General features: G+C 44.0%; 1 protein-coding gene across 5 annotated transcripts in view; it reads right to left on the minus strand.

The window, feature by feature from the left end:
- The window catches only part of PRPH (peripherin), a 48,891-nt gene that overhangs the window by 18,314 nt on the left and 12,926 nt on the right, over nt 1–17,651 (minus strand). For 2 of the 5 annotated variants that reach the window (XM_061615423.1, XM_061615421.1), the window contains exon 3: nt 1,445–2,529. In XM_061615423.1, the coding sequence (XP_061471407.1) occupies nt 1,445–1,998 (554 nt within the window). In that variant the 5' untranslated portion in view covers nt 1,999–2,529. Of the gene's footprint in view, nt 1–1,444; nt 2,530–4,936; nt 5,042–6,313; nt 6,365–17,651 lie in introns of those variants that run through there. The other 3 variants (XM_061615425.1, XM_061615422.1, XM_061615424.1) reach the window with 3 other exon arrangements.

Here is a 17,651-nt window from a genome sequence, read left to right on the forward strand (position 1 = left end):
CCGTTGACCCTTTCTAACCGTCTGTCCACAACCTCCACCGAGAGGTGGAACCAAAACTAGGAGATGCCACTACCCCTGTCCAGTCTAGGGATACTCAAGAGAAAGTCCCAGTGGGTTCGGTGGGGCTTGCTCCCCTAAAAGGATGCATAGGACTGCAGCCTAACAGCACAATCTTAACTGTGCTTTCTCAGAAGTAAGTCCTATTGAATTCAATGGGGCTTACTCCCAGGCAAGCAGGGTTAGGATTTTTGTTTTATCACAGACCCTTCCGCAGCACTGGGTACAGGACCCAGAAATGCTGGATCTCAGGTTTACGGTGACGCAACTTTAAACCTTTTCTCTTAGGACTATTACTATCTTCCATCACTGCTTATGGCTAGAAAACATAAGAAAAGATATTCTGTTTGTCGAGCAGTGATTCAGCATTTGCATTAAATGCAGAAAGAAATGTATAGATTTATTTAGTCATCTGTTCATTAATAATGCACATTTATTAATAGGATTAATTGATTGTTTATTAACAACATACTGTATGGTGCAGAATTTTTATGTGTTAGATTTATTTTTAGTGTTTTGCTTTTGAGCTGGAAATTAAGGAAGTAATGGCTAGACCCCAGAATTCCCCAACTCTATGCATCAGGGAAGGATTTTAGGGAAGAAGCCCAGGGCCACAGTCAATAAAATAAGCAGGGGGTCCCCAAATGCAGCAGGGTTGGCTAACCACATTTTGAAATAAGCGAACTAATACATTATATTACCATTTAAAGGGGAGGAGAGGCACAAGGTTCACTTTTTGAACCTTTCCTGATCTACCCATGGCTAGGCTGCTTCAGTGGACTCCTGGGGGTTAGAGGCAGAAGGCAGGGATCAGACTGGATGGCTCTCTGCTGTGATCAATAAAAGATCTTCTTCTTTGGGGTTCATTCCCCTGGTCTATCCTGCTGTAACTCACAGTTTGCAAGGGGGCATGGAATCAGGACTCTGTTCTATCACCACCAATTAAATCTTTTCCTCTTTTCAGAGGGGGGTGTTAGAGAGAAGTGCCAGAACGTGAGTCTAGCTAGGAAACCCTCCTCCCTATTCCTAAACGGAGAGAATTAGCAGAGGTTCCTGAATAATGAGGAGGTGGGGAAAGTGACTTTGTACGCCCTCAGAGGCAATCCCAAAGGATGCATTTTGGCATTTAAAATGGGTATGGAGGATTTGACTCCAATTAAATCCGGATTTGTAAAAAGCCAGTATATATGGGTTTCTTATCCAATCTTTTCCAGGATCCTCCTGCCATCTAAAGGAGAACCCAGGCCTTAACCTCCCCTCACCAAATTTAAAATCATCTACAAGGCTGAAGGTCCGTTTTGTTCTCTGGATCAGGCCGCGATTGTCCCTACCCGCGTCCCCTTTTTCCTAAGACCCAGGCGTCCGGGCTGCCCCGCCCGGCGCTCACCTCTGCTTGAGAGCGACCAAGTCCTCAGCCAGATTGTCCCTCTCGACCTGCAGGCGGTCGCGGTCCTTTCCCAGGGCGTCCACCTGCCTGCGGAGCTCGCGGAGCTCCTCCTGGAAGAGGTCACCGGCGCGGGTGGGCTCCTTGGAGCGGGCCTGGCCCAGCTCGGCCAGCAGGGTGGTGTTCTGCGTCTCCAAGTAGCGTACTTTCTCGATGAAGCTGGCGAAGCGGTCGTTGAGCTCCTGCAGCTCCTGCTTTTCGTTGCTCCGCGTGGCCAAGAATTCCTGGTTCAGGGCTTCGGCCACCGAGAAGTCCAGCTTCTCGGCGCTGTAGGCGTAGCGCGGCGGCGCCGGTGTGCTGGTGGAGCGCAAGATCGCGGCGCCGCTACTGCCGCGGTAGGAGCGCAAAGAGGCCCCGGGGGAAGGCGTGCTCAGCAGCCGCGTGGCCGAAGAGGACGAGGCCAGGCGGGATGAGGAATACGACACCGGGGACAGCATAGGGGGTGGCCCGAAAGTGCGACGGTATGAGGTGGCGCGAATGCTGCTGGAGTGGCTCATGGCGGCGGCTACCACGAGAGAGAGATTGAAGGGGTTATTGGCGGGAGGAAGAAAGCGCCGGGTTTGGGAATGTCGCTTTATAGGCACCCAAGTCGTGAACTGGAGAGGAGGGGGGCAGCAGGAGGCTCCTCCTCTCTTGGATGCGGCCCAGAGACCCGCATTGCAGCCCCATCGGCTGGGAAAGGGAACCACCCAGCCCAACGTGTTGTCTCTGCAAAGATGACGGCAAGGAAAGGGGGTGGAACCCCAGGCGACCTGCTCTGCCCTAACCTTACCCGAGACGGCGACCACCCTCCATTTTGCTAGAAACACCGTCTTCCCTGCAACCGGCTCCTCCTGTGCGCGTTTCTTCAGAAGGAAGTCCCACTGAATTTCATGATGGACCTTACAGAGGACCTGAGCGTCAGGGACAGGCTGCTTTGGTTGGGAAAAATCTGAGAAGGGTGTCGCTCGTGATGAGGGTCTTTTCCCACCGTGTGTGTTGGTGCTGCTAGAGCACGAGGAGATGGATCACTGATTCTCTCCATTGATCTGGCGATAAAAATGGAATAGGACGGCTAAATATGTTAGAGGACTCTGGAAGAAGCAGCAAGACAGGTCTACTAAGACCTATATTTGAAGGCCATGGCAGAAAAGCCGCATTAAAATGCAATATAATATAATTGTTATCACCCTGTCAGGAAAATGAGTTTTCTGTGCATCCCTGAATGAAATCTCCTTTTTTTAAAGTTTAGAACATTGTAACCCAGCCTATCTTATAATTATTCATTCATTAATAGGCAAAAAACCTTGTGGTTTAAGAATGTACCTATAGCCCACAGATATTTCTATCAAATTTTAAAAGCAGGGAGATTGGGCAGCTACAGTGAATGCACAGGGGAGTGGGAAGCCACCTTGAGATATTGTACTGCCGTACAAATTTGTAAGAATGCAAACAATTTGGGTTGGTCTTTCATAGTCCAATCAACTTCCTGTGTAACTTAGAAGAATTTCGTAACATGTCTCTGAGCATATGGTGAGAGGTGGCAACACCTGCTATCTCCAAAGATGGAGAATTACATTTGTGTATATTTGTTGGTGTTCTTCTTACTTTGCTTCTTTCCTGTGTTATTAATGTTTCTACAGAGAATCTAAACTAGAAAATTTTATTTCCCTCATTATTCATCCCAGAAATCTGTCAAATTTATTTTTATTAATTTCAAAGCCTTTTTATTGGTCAGTGTCATATGATGGTGAAGACAGCCTTTTGTGTTTCAAACTGGAGGTTATGCTCTATTTCTATTTTGGGTGCATTAACAGTTGAATCTGAAACTGCAGTTTGATGTAAAATCAGACTGATCACAACATGACTCTAGTTGTTGGAAAAAATAAACTTGGCCTGCCCAAGATGCATGTTTTCAGCCTGCTATGCTTAAACTACTCCACTTAAGGAAAGGTGGGCATGGTCAACTGAAAACATAGAGCACACCTATAATTTTGCTAGAATATATTTCACCTCCCCATTTCATCTTGTGCAAACTGAGACACTCCTCATGTCCATTGGAAACTATTCTGCAGAACAGTCAGTGCCATTATTCCACAGTTGTTTGTGGAAATTTTTTTTAGTGTTGCAAAGTGTTGTTCTTCACATATTCACAGAAACAAAAGCAAAAGAAAATGATTTACTACAGGAAACTTCACAAAAATTGCAAAATAAATCAAACATATTTAAAGTGACCATCTGAACTATATCAACTGTTTTAATATTGTTGCTTCCTCCCTGCTAAAACAAGATCAACACAGCACATCTTATTTCTGTTATTTGGGCTAATTGCAGGTGTTACCACCACTCACCATATGCTCAGAAGAACATGTTACCAAATTCTTCCAAGCTACACAGGAAGTGGATTGGACTGTGAAAGACCAGCTCAAATTGTGTTTGCATTTTTACAAATTTGTAGGGCAGTACAATATCTCAGAGACGAGGTCAGGTCTCCTGCTCCCCTGGTGCATTCACTGTAGCTGCCCAATTTCCCTGCTTTTTAAAGTTTAATACAAACATCTGTTTTGTATAGGTTCATTCTTAAACTGAAAGGTTTGTTGCCTATTAGTGAATTTCTCGGCTTTTTAATCCAGGAGGTAAGAAATGGGATCCTGTGCAAGATCATTTGCATGCTTATTGAGTTCAATGAAATTTACTCCTGTGCAATCATGGCTAGGATAGGTAAAACTGACTATGGGGGAGGGGGAGGGGAGTAGAGGGAAAGAAGGGGGGAAAGAGGAGAAGGAGAGGGGATTGGAAGGGGAGGGGGAAAGGGGTGAAGGAAGGGGAGGGGGGAAGGAAGGGGGGAAGGGGCAAAAGGGAGGTGATAGGAGGGAGGAGGAGAGGAGGGCCGGTATGATCATTTCCATGCTTTTTGAGGAGGGTAGCCTTTCTGAGCTGCATGCAGAAACCTTTGGTGGAAGTGCTTGCAGTGCTTTTGCTTCTCCCTGGCCTATGGTGGTTGATCTCTCTCTCTTTCTCTCTCACTTGCTCGCTCACACACAGAGCAAATGCTTCTTGCTTTCACCCCTAGTTTCCTGACATCCTCACCAGTTCTGTTTATCTCTCCGCTTCCCTCCTAGCCAGCATTTTCTCTCTTAACCGTTCAGTCAAATACATGCTTATTCAAATACTCAATTAAACCCCCTGACCTCAGTGAGACTTAGTTCTGGGCAACTGTGTACAGTAGGGGTGGCTAGCAACATGCAGCTAGCAACATATAGGTCATCACAGCTGACAAAACTAGTGAAAAGTCTTGTGGCACCTTAAAGACTAGTACATTTATTATGACAATGAAATAGGGGTAATAAGTGGTAAAGAAATTCAAACTATGACAATTCAATTAAAGTTCAAATGTATGCAAAATAAGCACACAAGCAACCTACAGGTTATTGCTTCACCTGTGCACTTCCTTACCTTTCCTCCTCAGTTCCTTCTCTTCGCTGTGGAGTACTGTTCCCTCTCATCCATCCCCAAGCCCACCTTACACATCTTGGGTCTATTTTACACATTAAGATTTTCCTAGGGGGAAAAATACTTCAGTGTAGGAAAATGCATGCCTTCCCTGTGAGGATAGACATGTGTGACTACATGCATGTAATTTGCTTCAGGTCTCCCTTATGATGGCTTCCTTCCCAAGCGTGTGCATTGTCCTGTACAGAAGTCCTTTCCATGCAGGAAGTTGTAGTGTGTAAAATTATGCTGCAGGACTGAAGGGTGTGGCTGAGGTAGATAGACAGCCCTTGCATTGGCAGCTGTCACACATAGTTTTGTTGCGGTCCTTTCTCACCTTCCTCAGAAGATTCAGAGAACCTTGTCACCACACAAACATTGTATATACATCACTCAATACATCACTTGATGGGCCATCACCAGATGTCACACAGGCTGACCTGGAGAACTGCCTCCATCAAAAGGCATTTGTGTTTGAGGGGATGGTATTAAAACTGCCTGGCTGCAGGGGTAGCCAGAGTGATGCCCTCCAGATGTTGCTAGGCTCCAGTTCCCATCAGCTCCAGCCAGGATGGTTAATGGCCAAGGATTATGAGAGCTGTAGTCCAACATCTGGAGGGCATCACATTGACCAACCCTGGTGGTGTTTTAAGGCTGCAATCCTAACCCCATTTACCTGAGTAGACATTGTTAGGATTACTCTATAAGCTGTCATGGTTGTTTAACAGAAGGAAGCCATCCATCGCTGTTGATGTCATTGTGGTACCTTGTGTGTGAATTTACCTAGAGGGAAAAATTCTAAATCTAGTAAAGAATGTACAAGCTTGGAGGGGTGGGTGAAGCATCTGCTGAAATTGGATAGTACGCTTGTATCTCTCTGCAAAAAAGCATAATCACCTGCAAATAATACCTATTTGCTGGCCCAAAGAAGAAAGAGAAATCTCCTGGCTTATGGCAAAACCAATGACAGTCCTTGACCACCTGCTGAGGCTGTTAATATCTATAATGCCAGCTACAGAATAAATGCCTGTTTTCATTCAGAGACTGAAAGGAGAAATGAAGACTTGCAGACTCAGAGCTGAGCAATAACATGAGCTGGATTTTTTGAAACCTAACCAAAAAAACCACTGCTATTTCATGTGCGGCATGTGTTGGTGCAGTGGGTATTGCCTTGGGTGTGTATTTGCAAGAACAAACCGCCATATTCTGGACATCTGTGGGACACACAGCTGTGTTTACATTGTGCTAAGAAAAACCAAAATTTTGTGCCATAGCAAGCTAAACTGTGCAATCTTTATAAGCTGATTTATTTTAAGCAAATGTTCATATATATTTACTTACCTTGGCTTAAATCCTTGTCATAAAAAGGGGGCAGGAGCTACTCAGGGTCTGCCCTCCTGGCCACTAGAAATCCCTTCTCAGACCCTCCAACTGTCTTCTGAAACATAGCCAGATGTTGCCTTGACACTTATACTTTTATATCTTGCAGCCATAAGAGCTAGCAACTTGCTTTAGAAAAAAAATAGAAGCTGAGGATTTCAGGATACTGAATTCTGCATCCAATACCAGTTCTGTGCTTGCACTGTACAATATACACAGCCTTAAACACAAAGCAAGGTGGTATCTTTTCAGCCTAACAGTGCACAGGTTTATTGTAAAGAGGAACAGTTTAGTAGCTGTAAAACCCTTTGTATTTTGAGGAGTGCCATGATTAAAAAAATTATTTCCGTTTGGTTTCTCTAACCTGCTACTACAACCTGATCACCTTGCAAAGATACCTGCATCTGTAATGTGTTCAGGCTTGAGCAAACCTGAAAGATCATCTTACCCCTTATATACCCAGTCGATCACTGAACTCTGCAGGTGAGGGCCTCCTGCAGATACCATCTTGTCAGGAGGTCTGTTCAGCAGAACATAGGAAATGGACCTTTAGTGTATTGGCATCTACCCTTTGGAATTTCCTCCCCTTAAATATTAGGCAGGCGCCATCTCTTTTCAGCACCTACTGAAGACCTTCCTCTTTCAACAAGCCTTTTAAGTAGAGACCATATCCCAGTCTGCATCTGTGCTGAAATTGCTTTTTAAGATTTTTTAAAAGTTGTTTTTAAGATGTTTTGTTTTAAGATTTTTTTAAAAAAATTGTTTAATAGGTTTTAAAGTCTTTTGTTTTTAAGATGTTTTAAAGTGCTTTTAGTGTTTTTGTTTGCCTCCCTGGGCTCCTTCTGGAAGGGTGGGATATAAATTTAATTAATAAATAATATTTAATACTATGAAAAATGAGTCTCTACATTTTTGTATTTATTACATGTATATCCCACCTGTCTTCCAAGGTGCTCAAGATAGCATACATGGTCCCCTCCCATATTTTATTGTTACAACAACCCTGTGAAGTAGATTAGGCTGAGACATCGTAACTGAAATGGTGTTTTTGGCTACATAGCCAATTAATAACTGCAAGTAGGTTTTAATAATATTAATTTTCCAGATGGATGTTCTCTCTCTCCTCCTTCCCACTCCAATAGTGATGCTAGATATATTAAGAATATAAATGACCTACCTAACAAAGAGGTTGTGAGGATGAATGAGACAAAGTGTTGTGAAGCACTTTGTACACTAAAAGTATGAAAATTATAGCACATATTCCCAGGACTTCATGGTAGGAGTGTGTCTTATCAGGGAAAGCACAGAAAAAGCTAGATAATCAGATTGGCAAGCACTTCCTGCAAACCCCTATGCCTCTTAACAACTAATGGCTTAGCAAAAAAGAAAAAAACAAAGAGACCTGATCCTTCATCAGCAGGAAGTGCTGAAGCCAGAAAGCCAGACAGACAGCCATAGATTAAAAGACAAGCAAAAAATAAAACCCTATCCTTGCTATTATTACCATTCTTATTCCCCTGCTGCTTGAAGGGGAAAAAAATCTCCCTCAGCAGCAGTTTATACAATCAGCTAAGATTATGATGAGCTTGTCCCATGAAAGGGCTCCTTTCCACTGGGGCTGCTGATTTCATCATGTGGCAAATAGGGTGGTTGGGGTGGTCTCTATCCCAACACAAGCTTTGCCTTTCTTCTGAGTGTTTACACAAGGGTAAGTCCTTCAGATGTTGTTAGACTCCAGCTCCCATCAGGCCTAGTCAGCATGGCTAATTATCAGGGATGATGGGAGTTGTAGTCCAGCAGTGTTTGAAGGTCCACAGGTTCCCCACTTCTGGTTTACACTGTCATGGATGGAAAAAATGCCTCAGCCACCTGTGGTGATAATAAACAGCTCCACAGGAAAGGCTTGCCATGCTATGATAATGAACCCCAACAGATTTATATATTTATTTTTTAAATTCTATATCTGGGGGAGGGGAATAAGGAACTGTACTGTTTATTGTAATAAAGTGATAACCCTAATAAACTATAACCCTATTTCTGTATCACTTTTCATTTACCAAAAAAAAACCCCACACACCAAAGCAATTCAGACAATAATGAAACATGACAATATCCAATACAAACAATAGTCAACAGAATCTGTAAAATCATCACAATGGCCAAGGGCATCAGGAACTGATATAAATAACATTAAGAGTCAGGGAAAGACTCAGTAAACAGGAAGGTCTTCAACTGGCAACAAAAACACCATACTGTTGGAGCAACTGAAGTGGCCTTAATGCTATTAAGTATAAATTGGCTCTAAAAAAAGAATATGTAAGTTTAATCAAAATAAATTTCTCGTACTAAACAAGGCTTTATCTTCAGTTGTAGTTTTGCCCACTGAAGCAATCATGCAATACTCAAAGGTTGTGGGATTCCTTTTGTAGGTCTCTGAACCTTGCATGGGATGTGGGGATGTCTAGTGAACATGAACAAAAGGAAGGTGGCAAGAGTGGGTGAGCTTTGGAGCAACTGGGGAGACTTGGGTGCAAATTCCTGCTCAGCAGCGGCTGTCCTGCATGTGCTTTGGGCAAAGTGTCCCTCCTTTCTTTCACAGCCTCAGCAAAACAGACAATACGAATGACCTACTAATGTGAAGATCAGAGAGCCAATTACTGTAAAACTCTTGGTGCCTTGAAACGTGCTAGGGAGATTGTAAATATAAGGAAATGGCTGTAGCACAGAGCTTACAGGTACGTGACAGAAAGTGGAGGTCCAGTTCTGCTTCCCCCTCTCCTGTCACAAAATGGTTTGAGCTTAAGTCCTAGGTCTGCATAGGCAAAGGCCAGCCCTATTGTTTGGCAGAATGAAGTGATCACCTCAGGCAGCAGGTGCTGGGGGCAGGGAGTTAGGGTGAGATTTTAGAAAAAACGTCTGCTCCATTGTTCCCCTCTAAGTTGCTGCCCTCAGGAACCAGTGTCAAAATAAGATTCAGCTGTCAGTCAAATCATTTTATCTATATCTAACGGGGGGGGGCATCTTGTTCATCTCCTCAGGAAGCAAAATGTCTTCAGCCAGCGCTGGCTGAAGGGAACAGTGGCTAATTATTATTCTTTATATCACATCATTGATGTCCATAGCACTTTGCGGAATAATAGAAACAAAGAGAGCTTCAGCTATGGGGCGGTATACAAATGCAATAAATAAATAATTAAATAAATACAGATCCCTCCCCCCTGAGGAGCTTCCAATCTAAATGTTGACCTGCCGGAGGATGACAGGAGAGGGCACAAAGAGGCAAAAGCAATAGAGGAAGAACATACACTTGCGCTTGGGGATGGTTTCTGTATGGGTTGAGGACTAAAAGTTTAAGCCAAAGGAACAAGATAGATTTTGAAGAAGGATTTGACAGAAGAGATAAAGGTGCATCATGTAGATCAGGGGTGGGGAACCTGTGTGGCCCTCCAGCTATGGTTGTTCTCTAGTTCCTATGAGCCCCAGCCGGCAATGATCAAGGATGATGAGAGCTGTAGTCCAACAATGTCAGGAGGACCACAGGTTCCCCACCCTGATGTAGACACTTTGAGAAAGAGTCCCAGGCATAAGAGGCATGTAGGACAAATGGACAGAGTCATTTAGAGATCCCCAAGAGTCTGAGGGTTGGCAGAATTGAGGGGGGGAGGAATTAAAGGAGCAAAGGTCACAGACAAGGATATGAGGACAATGAGATAAGGGTGGAGGCAGGGCTGGCTCCAGGTTTGATGAGACCCTGGGCAATGTCCCCTCCAGCAGTTCTCCCAGCAAGTTTACTAATCTCCAGTCCAAGTTAACAATGAAATCTAACCTAACTTTCCTCATATTGATGGTTTGATAGTGGTACCACTCTAATCTACTCTGGGGACAAGCCTTACTAATGAGGTCAACATGAGGATGCAGGGACAGGCAATGCGGATATAACAACAAATGAATCATTCCTAAATCAAAGCTCAGAGAAGGACAGGCAGACAGTGACAAACATTTCTCAGATCACTTTTTCTCTGCAAATTCTATCCACCATCCCTGTGCCTCTATTCTGACACTGCCGCCAGCCACCCCCCACCCCCATGTCTGAGAATTCTGCCAGCTACTTACGGGAAAGCCAGACAATTGAATATATTTGCTGAGGGACTTGAAATGTGCCCAAAACACAGCTAAAGGGTGGGGGGGGGCAGAGAGAGAGAGAAGCAGAGCGATAGAAACATCAGTGAAATGGCAACTGTATTGGATTTTCAGCCTTAATGGATCATCTGCAGCCAGACCAACCTGGGAAAAGGCCTTTGCTTAAGGCTGAATGCTCAATCAAGTGGAATCCTCATGTTTATTTTTTTTAAATGCTACATGTTTGGGAGGCAGAAAGGGAAATGTTTGCATGTCCCAGCATTTTTTTAAAAAAATCATTAGGATGGTCCTTAGCATTGACACAGATAGATATGTGAGAGACACCCACTTGAGCATAGTATATTGTTGTTATGTGCTTTCAAGTCGATTACGACTTATGGCGACCCTATGAATCAGTGACCTCCAGTAGCACCTGTCATGAACCACCCTGTTCAGACCTTGTAGTATGTTGGCCTCCCCAAAACTACTGGCAACAGATTTCTGGAAGAATAATTTCCCCAAACTGAACATAGCCATATAATGTGTAACGGGGACATCAATCTTTGACCTATTTCTCACTGAAATGGTAAACCAGGTATTGGGAATCTTTGGTCCTCCATAGGATTGCCAGGTCAGAAGCATCCCAAACCCTGAGATTTTGGGGGTGGGCACTAGTGATGTCATAGGGGCAGGTCTGAGTGATGTCATGGGGTGGGCCCAAGTGATGTCATTAAGCATGACAGTTGCATGGAGCATACAATTCAAACAAAAACATTTCTCTGATTGGAAATTAAGATAGAAATCTTAACTAAAGGATGGAGCCTAGGCAGGGAACATTTAATCTACCCCACTTGCAAAAAGGGTTTAAGTGCCCTCAGGCCAGGCCAGTCACCAAAAGGCCATTGTAGGAAGAAAGGAGACTAATGTTGTGGAGATGTTAGATGGGAGCACTCAGGAGTAAAGATGGATGTCCCCAAAGGCTGTAATTCTAAACACACTAAGGGACTAAGCCCCATAGAACTCAACAGGACTTACTTCTGAGTAGATATAGTTTGGATTGTGCTGTTGGTAAAGCTTGACTAGGGATCCTCTGCAAAGATATCCATATCCAAGCAGGGTTGGCAATCCCCTGCTTGGAATGCCCTGCCCTTATCTTTTAACATGGCTACTCCAAACTTTTTTACAGATTTGACCCTTCACTTCAGAAAGAGGTCTGAGAAATGAGTAAAAGTAAGATTCTCTACCCTTTTCTGTCTACCCTGTGGGCTGCTATAAACTCACTTTGACAGCTGACCCAATTCCAGTGAGTAATAACTGACACAGAGAAAACATAGATGGTTTGGTCTACCTTCACAGGCAGCAGCTTGGGAACAACAATTGCAGCCACATTCAACACATATTTGAAGCACATGAAGCCCACCACAGAATCATGGGAACTGTAGTTTGTTAAGGGTGGTGAGAACCATAATTGTGAAGGGAAAACTACACTTCCCAGGATTCTTTAGGGGAAGTCATGCACTTTAAATGTGAGTTGGATGTGCTTTAAATGCATTGTGTGAATCTACTTAATAAACTTTGCCTGCATGTAAATCATTTTAATTAATTTTTTCAAAATGGAAATGAGCTATAAAGTGTACTGAGTGACCATGGGCTACTCTAGTCCTGCAGGTGTTTCTGAACCACAACTCCCATCATCCCTGGCTATTGGCCATGCTGGCTGGGGCTGATGGGAGCTCAGCAACATCTGGTTTCACACACCTGCAGTAAACCTTTAAGCTGTACTACTTTAGGCTGCAGGTGGAGGATTCTTTTGACTGTTCCTCCATACAAACAAAAACAAAAACCCTCTGATTAGAAAGCTATACATGATGTAGATGGGCCTTCCCTCTGACATGCGAGTTTTCTAGTTGCAATTTAAAAAATTTGTACACGGGAACAGCACGTAATCTAAAGTTGTACAGGGTACTACCTCAATGTAAAGTAGGCCTTAGGCACCTATCACTTAAGATACAAACATACTGAAAACTGAGGGTAACAGAAAGTTCCAGCCCTTCATTGTCCTCCTGGCTCCCTACCCCAAGCAGAAATCCAGCACAATATACTGGGGACTGGGGGATTGGTTTGGATGATGTCTCTGGGTATCCTCCAAGCCTGTAATTCTGTACCTGTAAACTTGGGACCTGTAGTGGAAAGAATCTGCTAAACTGGTCAAGCCAGTTTCTTTGTTGTTAATGGGCCTACCTGGACCTGCTAAGTCCCCTATTTACATGTCTAAAACCTTTATCAAGGACAGATGTGTTGCCACAGAAACAACTGGCTGGTGATGCCCTTTTCAGAAGGGGATGTGCGCACACTGACATGTGTGCACACACACACTCTCTACCTAGATGGAGGTCATCCTGTAGATAGAACAAAAGTATATAGCAGGGCTAGCCTTTGCTAGTCTAGTCTGAAGCTGGGAAGAGACAGAGAGGTTCGACTGCTCTCTATGCTGAATCTCAGGCCATGGCTTTGGGGAGTCCCATAGAAACCAAATGAGGGAGCAGGATCTGTTGGAGTGTTAGTGGTGCGAGTCCTTCCCTTATGCTCAGGTTGTAATATTTGCATAAATACAATCATATATCCTGAAGACATCACAGTCTCTAATGAGCTTCATTCCAAAGAAATTGAACCCTGGGTAAGCATTGGAACCCCTGGAGTCTCACTCCTCAGACATTGGGGTGCAAGCAAAAATATGTTGAGATCACTTTTTCTCCAATGCCCAAAATGACTGAAGGAACAGAAAGAGCATTGGGTTGCCATTCCAGTTTCACAAGTGCATGGCTGAAGCTGAATGTGAAGCATAGTGGCTCTGCCAAACCCAGAGCAATGTGTGAAGAATGTTTCCTTAAGTCTTGATTGGGAAATAGGGACCTCTCACTATTTTTTGTTTAATTAGGCCCTCTCACCAGCTTTTTCAGCTAAGGGAGAGCTGGCGACCAGGACAGCCAATTCACCTAAGTCTTGTCAAGGTTATGATCCCTTCCGCCATGCACCCCCTTCCGCTACTCACAATGATTACTTTTTGGGGAAATTATGCTGAAAGCCTAGTTTGGCCTTTCTAATGGCCCACTGGTCTAATCTCAGGGACAAAACAGGTAAGACGGATCCAGAGCACTTGTCCCAAGGGCCAGACAACCCATGTGCAATTGCAACATATCCTATTCTGCAGTGCTGATTGCCTCAAACCCGCCGCACATCACCAAGTATTAAAATAAATGTGGCTTTTTTGGCATAAATCTCTCCTCAACAACTTGCACATTTGATACTGCTGCCACCATACTACATTTTCCAGTGGTTCCCATTCATTTCTCCTCCTGTTCTCCACATAGGAGATAGTGTGGAATAGGTACATCTTCCAATTTTCAGAATGCATATATGTTTTCTGATTTTAAGTGATGTAGAAAAAACAGCATCAGAGCTAGGAACGTCATGATTTTTTTTATAAATCACTTGGATAGGGGGTGTTTATCAAATCTGCAGATGACATTAAGTTGGGAAGTGTAGCTGACACCACAGAAGACAGAATCAAGACTTGGTGGGAGTTTCTATAAAAGGAAATTCTAAAAGCGCAATGGCAAGCAATTTCAACAAGGAAAAAGTGGGAAACAACAGAAGAAACCAATGTGGCTTCACAAAAAGCTTAGAGATGACCTTAAAACAAAAAAGGACACATACAGGAAGTGGAAAGAAGGCCAGGCCACAAAGGAAGAGTACAGGCAGGTATCACGGAATTGCCAGGATGGTGTCAGGAAGGCTAGAGCTGAGAATGAGCTGAGGCTAGTGAGGGATGCTAAAAGCAACAAAAAAGCTTTCTTCAGGTATGTCCATAGTAAAAGACAGAGAAAAGAAATGGTGGCACAGCTACTCAGTGAGGATGGCAAAATGATAACAGATGACAAAGAAAAGGCAGAAGTGCTCAATTCCTACTTTGGCTCAGTCTTCTCCCAAAAAAGGGTCTGTGACCCTCCCGGGAAACATGAAGTAGAAGGGGCAGGATTGGAGCTTGCGACTGATAGACAAATGGTCAAGGAATACCTAATCACTTTGAATGAGTTCAAATCGGCAGAGCCCGATAAACTGCAACCTAGAGTATTGAAGGAACTGGCTGAAGAACTCTCAGAACCGCTCTCTATTATCTTTGCGAAATCATGGAGGACTGGTGAAGTGCTGGATGACTGGAGGAGAGCTAATGCTGTCCCTATCTTCAAAAAGGGCAAAAAGGAGGAACCGAGGAACTACAGACCAGTCAGCCTAACATCAATCCCTGAAAAAACTCTGGAGCAGATTATAAAGCAGTCAATCTGTAAGCACCTTGAAAACAATGCAGTGATTACTAGGAGCCAACATGGATTTATGAAGAACAAATCCTGCCAAACTAATCTTATCTCATTTTTTGACCGGGTAACCTCCCTTGTAGACTGTGGGAATCCTGTGGACATAATATATCTCAACTTCAGCAAATCTTTTGACAAAGTGCCCCATGATCTTCTGATTAGCAAGCTAGCTAAATGTGGGCTGGATGGAACAAGATCCACAGTTGGCTCCAGAATCGTACTCAAAGAGTGCTTTTCAATGGTTTCTTCTCAAACTGGGTGGAAGTAACGAGCAGGGTACCACAGGGCTCAGTCCTGGGCCCAGTGCTCTTCAACATTTTTATTAATGACTTGGATGAGGAGGTACAGAGCATGCTTATCAAATTTGCAGATGATACAAAATTGGGGGGCATAGCTAATACCGTGGAAGACAGAAACAAAATTCAAAGGGACCTTGATAGGCTGGAGCATTGGGCTGAAAACAACAGAATGAAATTCAACAGGGATAAATGCAAAGTTCTACACTTACGAAAAAGAAACCAAATGCACAGTTATAAAATGGGGGATATGTGGCTCAGGATTATGACATGTGAGAAGGATCTTGGAATTGTCGATCACAAGCTGAATATGAGCCAAAAGTGTGATGTGGCTGCAAAAAAGGCAAATGCTATATTAGGCTGCATTAACAGAAGTATAGTTTCCAAATCACGTGAAGTATTAGTTCCCCTCTACTCAGCCCTGGTGAAGCCTCATCTTGAATACTGCATCCAGTTCTGGTCTCTGCACTTCAAGAAGGATGCAGACAAACTGGAACAGGTTCAGAAGAGGGCAACAAGGATGATCAGGGGACTGGAAACAAAGCCCTATGAGGAGAGACTGAAAGAACTGGGCATGTTTAGCCTGAAGAAGACTGAGGGAGATATGATAGCACTCTTCAAGTACATGAAGGACATGGAATAATGGGCTCAAGTTGCAGGAAGCCAGATTTCGGGTGGACATCAGGAAAAACTTCCTAACTGTTAGAGCCATACGATGATGGAATCAATTACCTAGAGAGGTAGTGGGCTCTCTGACACTGGAGGCATTCAAGAGGCAGCTGGACAGCCATCTGTCGGGAATGCTTTGATTTGGATTCCTGCATTGAGAACGAGGTTGGACTTCATGGCCTTATAGGCCCCTTCCAACTCTACTATTCTATGATTCTATGAAGACAGTATTGGCAGCCTGGAATAAAGGGCTAAAATCAACATGATGAGATTGAACATAGATAAAGTCCTGCATTTTAGGTACAAAACAAAATCAAACTCACAATTATAGAATGGGGAGATTCTGCTTGGCAGCAGTGCAGGTGGAAAGGATCTAGGAGCCTTGGTTGAATGCAACCTGAACATGAGCCAGCAGTGTGATACAGCTGCCTAAAAAGCTAATGCAATCTTAGGCTGCATTATCAGAAGCACAGTGTTCACAATATTTTCCTTTTGGAAAGTAAAGGGGCTTTCCTTCTGCCCAGTGCCCACCCACCCAATCTCCTCCCCTCCCCCTCTCCCCCCCAGGTCAGTGTTGGACTATGACCTGGGAGACCAGGGTTCGAATCCCCACACAGCCATGAAGCTCACTGGGTGGCCTTGGGCCAGTCACTGCCTCTCAGCCTCAAAGAAAGGCAATGGTAAAACTACCTCTGAATACCGTTTACCATGAAAACCCTATTCATAGGGTCGCCATAAGTCCAGTCGAATTGAAAGCAGTCCATTTCTATTTTCAAACATGATTGCACAGAAATAAATCTCACTGAACTCAAAAAGTATGCAAATGATCAAACCCACCCTCCCTTCTCCTCCTCCCTCCTACCCCTCCCCTACCCCTTCCTTTGTCCCTCTCTTCCCATCCCCCTCCCCCTCCCCCCATGGTCTGTTTTACCTATCTTAAGCATGATTGCACGAAAGTAAATACCATTGAAATCTATAAGCATGCCAATGATCAAACCTGCCCTTCCCCTTCCCTTTGCCTCCCTCCAATATGCTCCTTCTCTTTCCCACTCCCACTCCTCCTCCCCCACGGTCAGTTTTTCCTAGCCTAACCATGATTCCATAGGAGTAAATCCCATTGAAATCAATAAGCATGCAAATGATCAGACCTGCTTTTCCCCTCCCTTCCTCCTCCCCTGGCCCACTCCAGTAACTGGGGTGCCCACCCCAAAATCTTCTCTAGGCCAGGACAAATCATGCACCCCAGGAAAGGGGAGGGTGTCCTCTATAACATACCAGTGCATCCTGCCCGGCCCAGAGCTTCTGCAGGACGCAGGGCACGGATGAGGGCATCTATGCACCACCAAAATGGACAAAAATGGACAAAAACATCCTCTATGAGAATCCATGGCTTCCTGACTGGCCCAGAGTTTCTTGTGGGCAGAAGGAGAGGATCTGAGCAACTATACACATCAAAATATTTAAATAAGCTAGGGGGGGAAAGGATCTGGTGTTGCCCACCCTAAAACTTTCTGTGAAGTACCATAAATCATACACATATTCATACAGGTCAGGGTCCTCTTGCAATATGGCATTGGTTCCAACCCAGGTCAGAGCTTTTTGTTCAGTCATGGCACAGACAAGATCATTTATCATTTCTGATTTTAGAGTATTTTTAATTGGATTTAATTATGCATTTTTAAACATTTGTGATACCCCCGGGAACGTTTTAGTTAAAGGCAGGGAATAAATATAAACAACACCAACAACATTAATGTATCAGAAGAATAGCCAAAATATATAGGAAACATTATAAGGAACTTGGATGCCCATCCCAAAATATGATTCGGGGCACCACAA

The sequence above is a fragment of the Rhineura floridana genome, chromosome 3 (assembly GCF_030035675.1).
Source record: "Rhineura floridana isolate rRhiFlo1 chromosome 3, rRhiFlo1.hap2, whole genome shotgun sequence".
In the NCBI taxonomy this organism is placed as follows: Eukaryota; Metazoa; Chordata; class Lepidosauria; order Squamata; family Rhineuridae; genus Rhineura; species Rhineura floridana.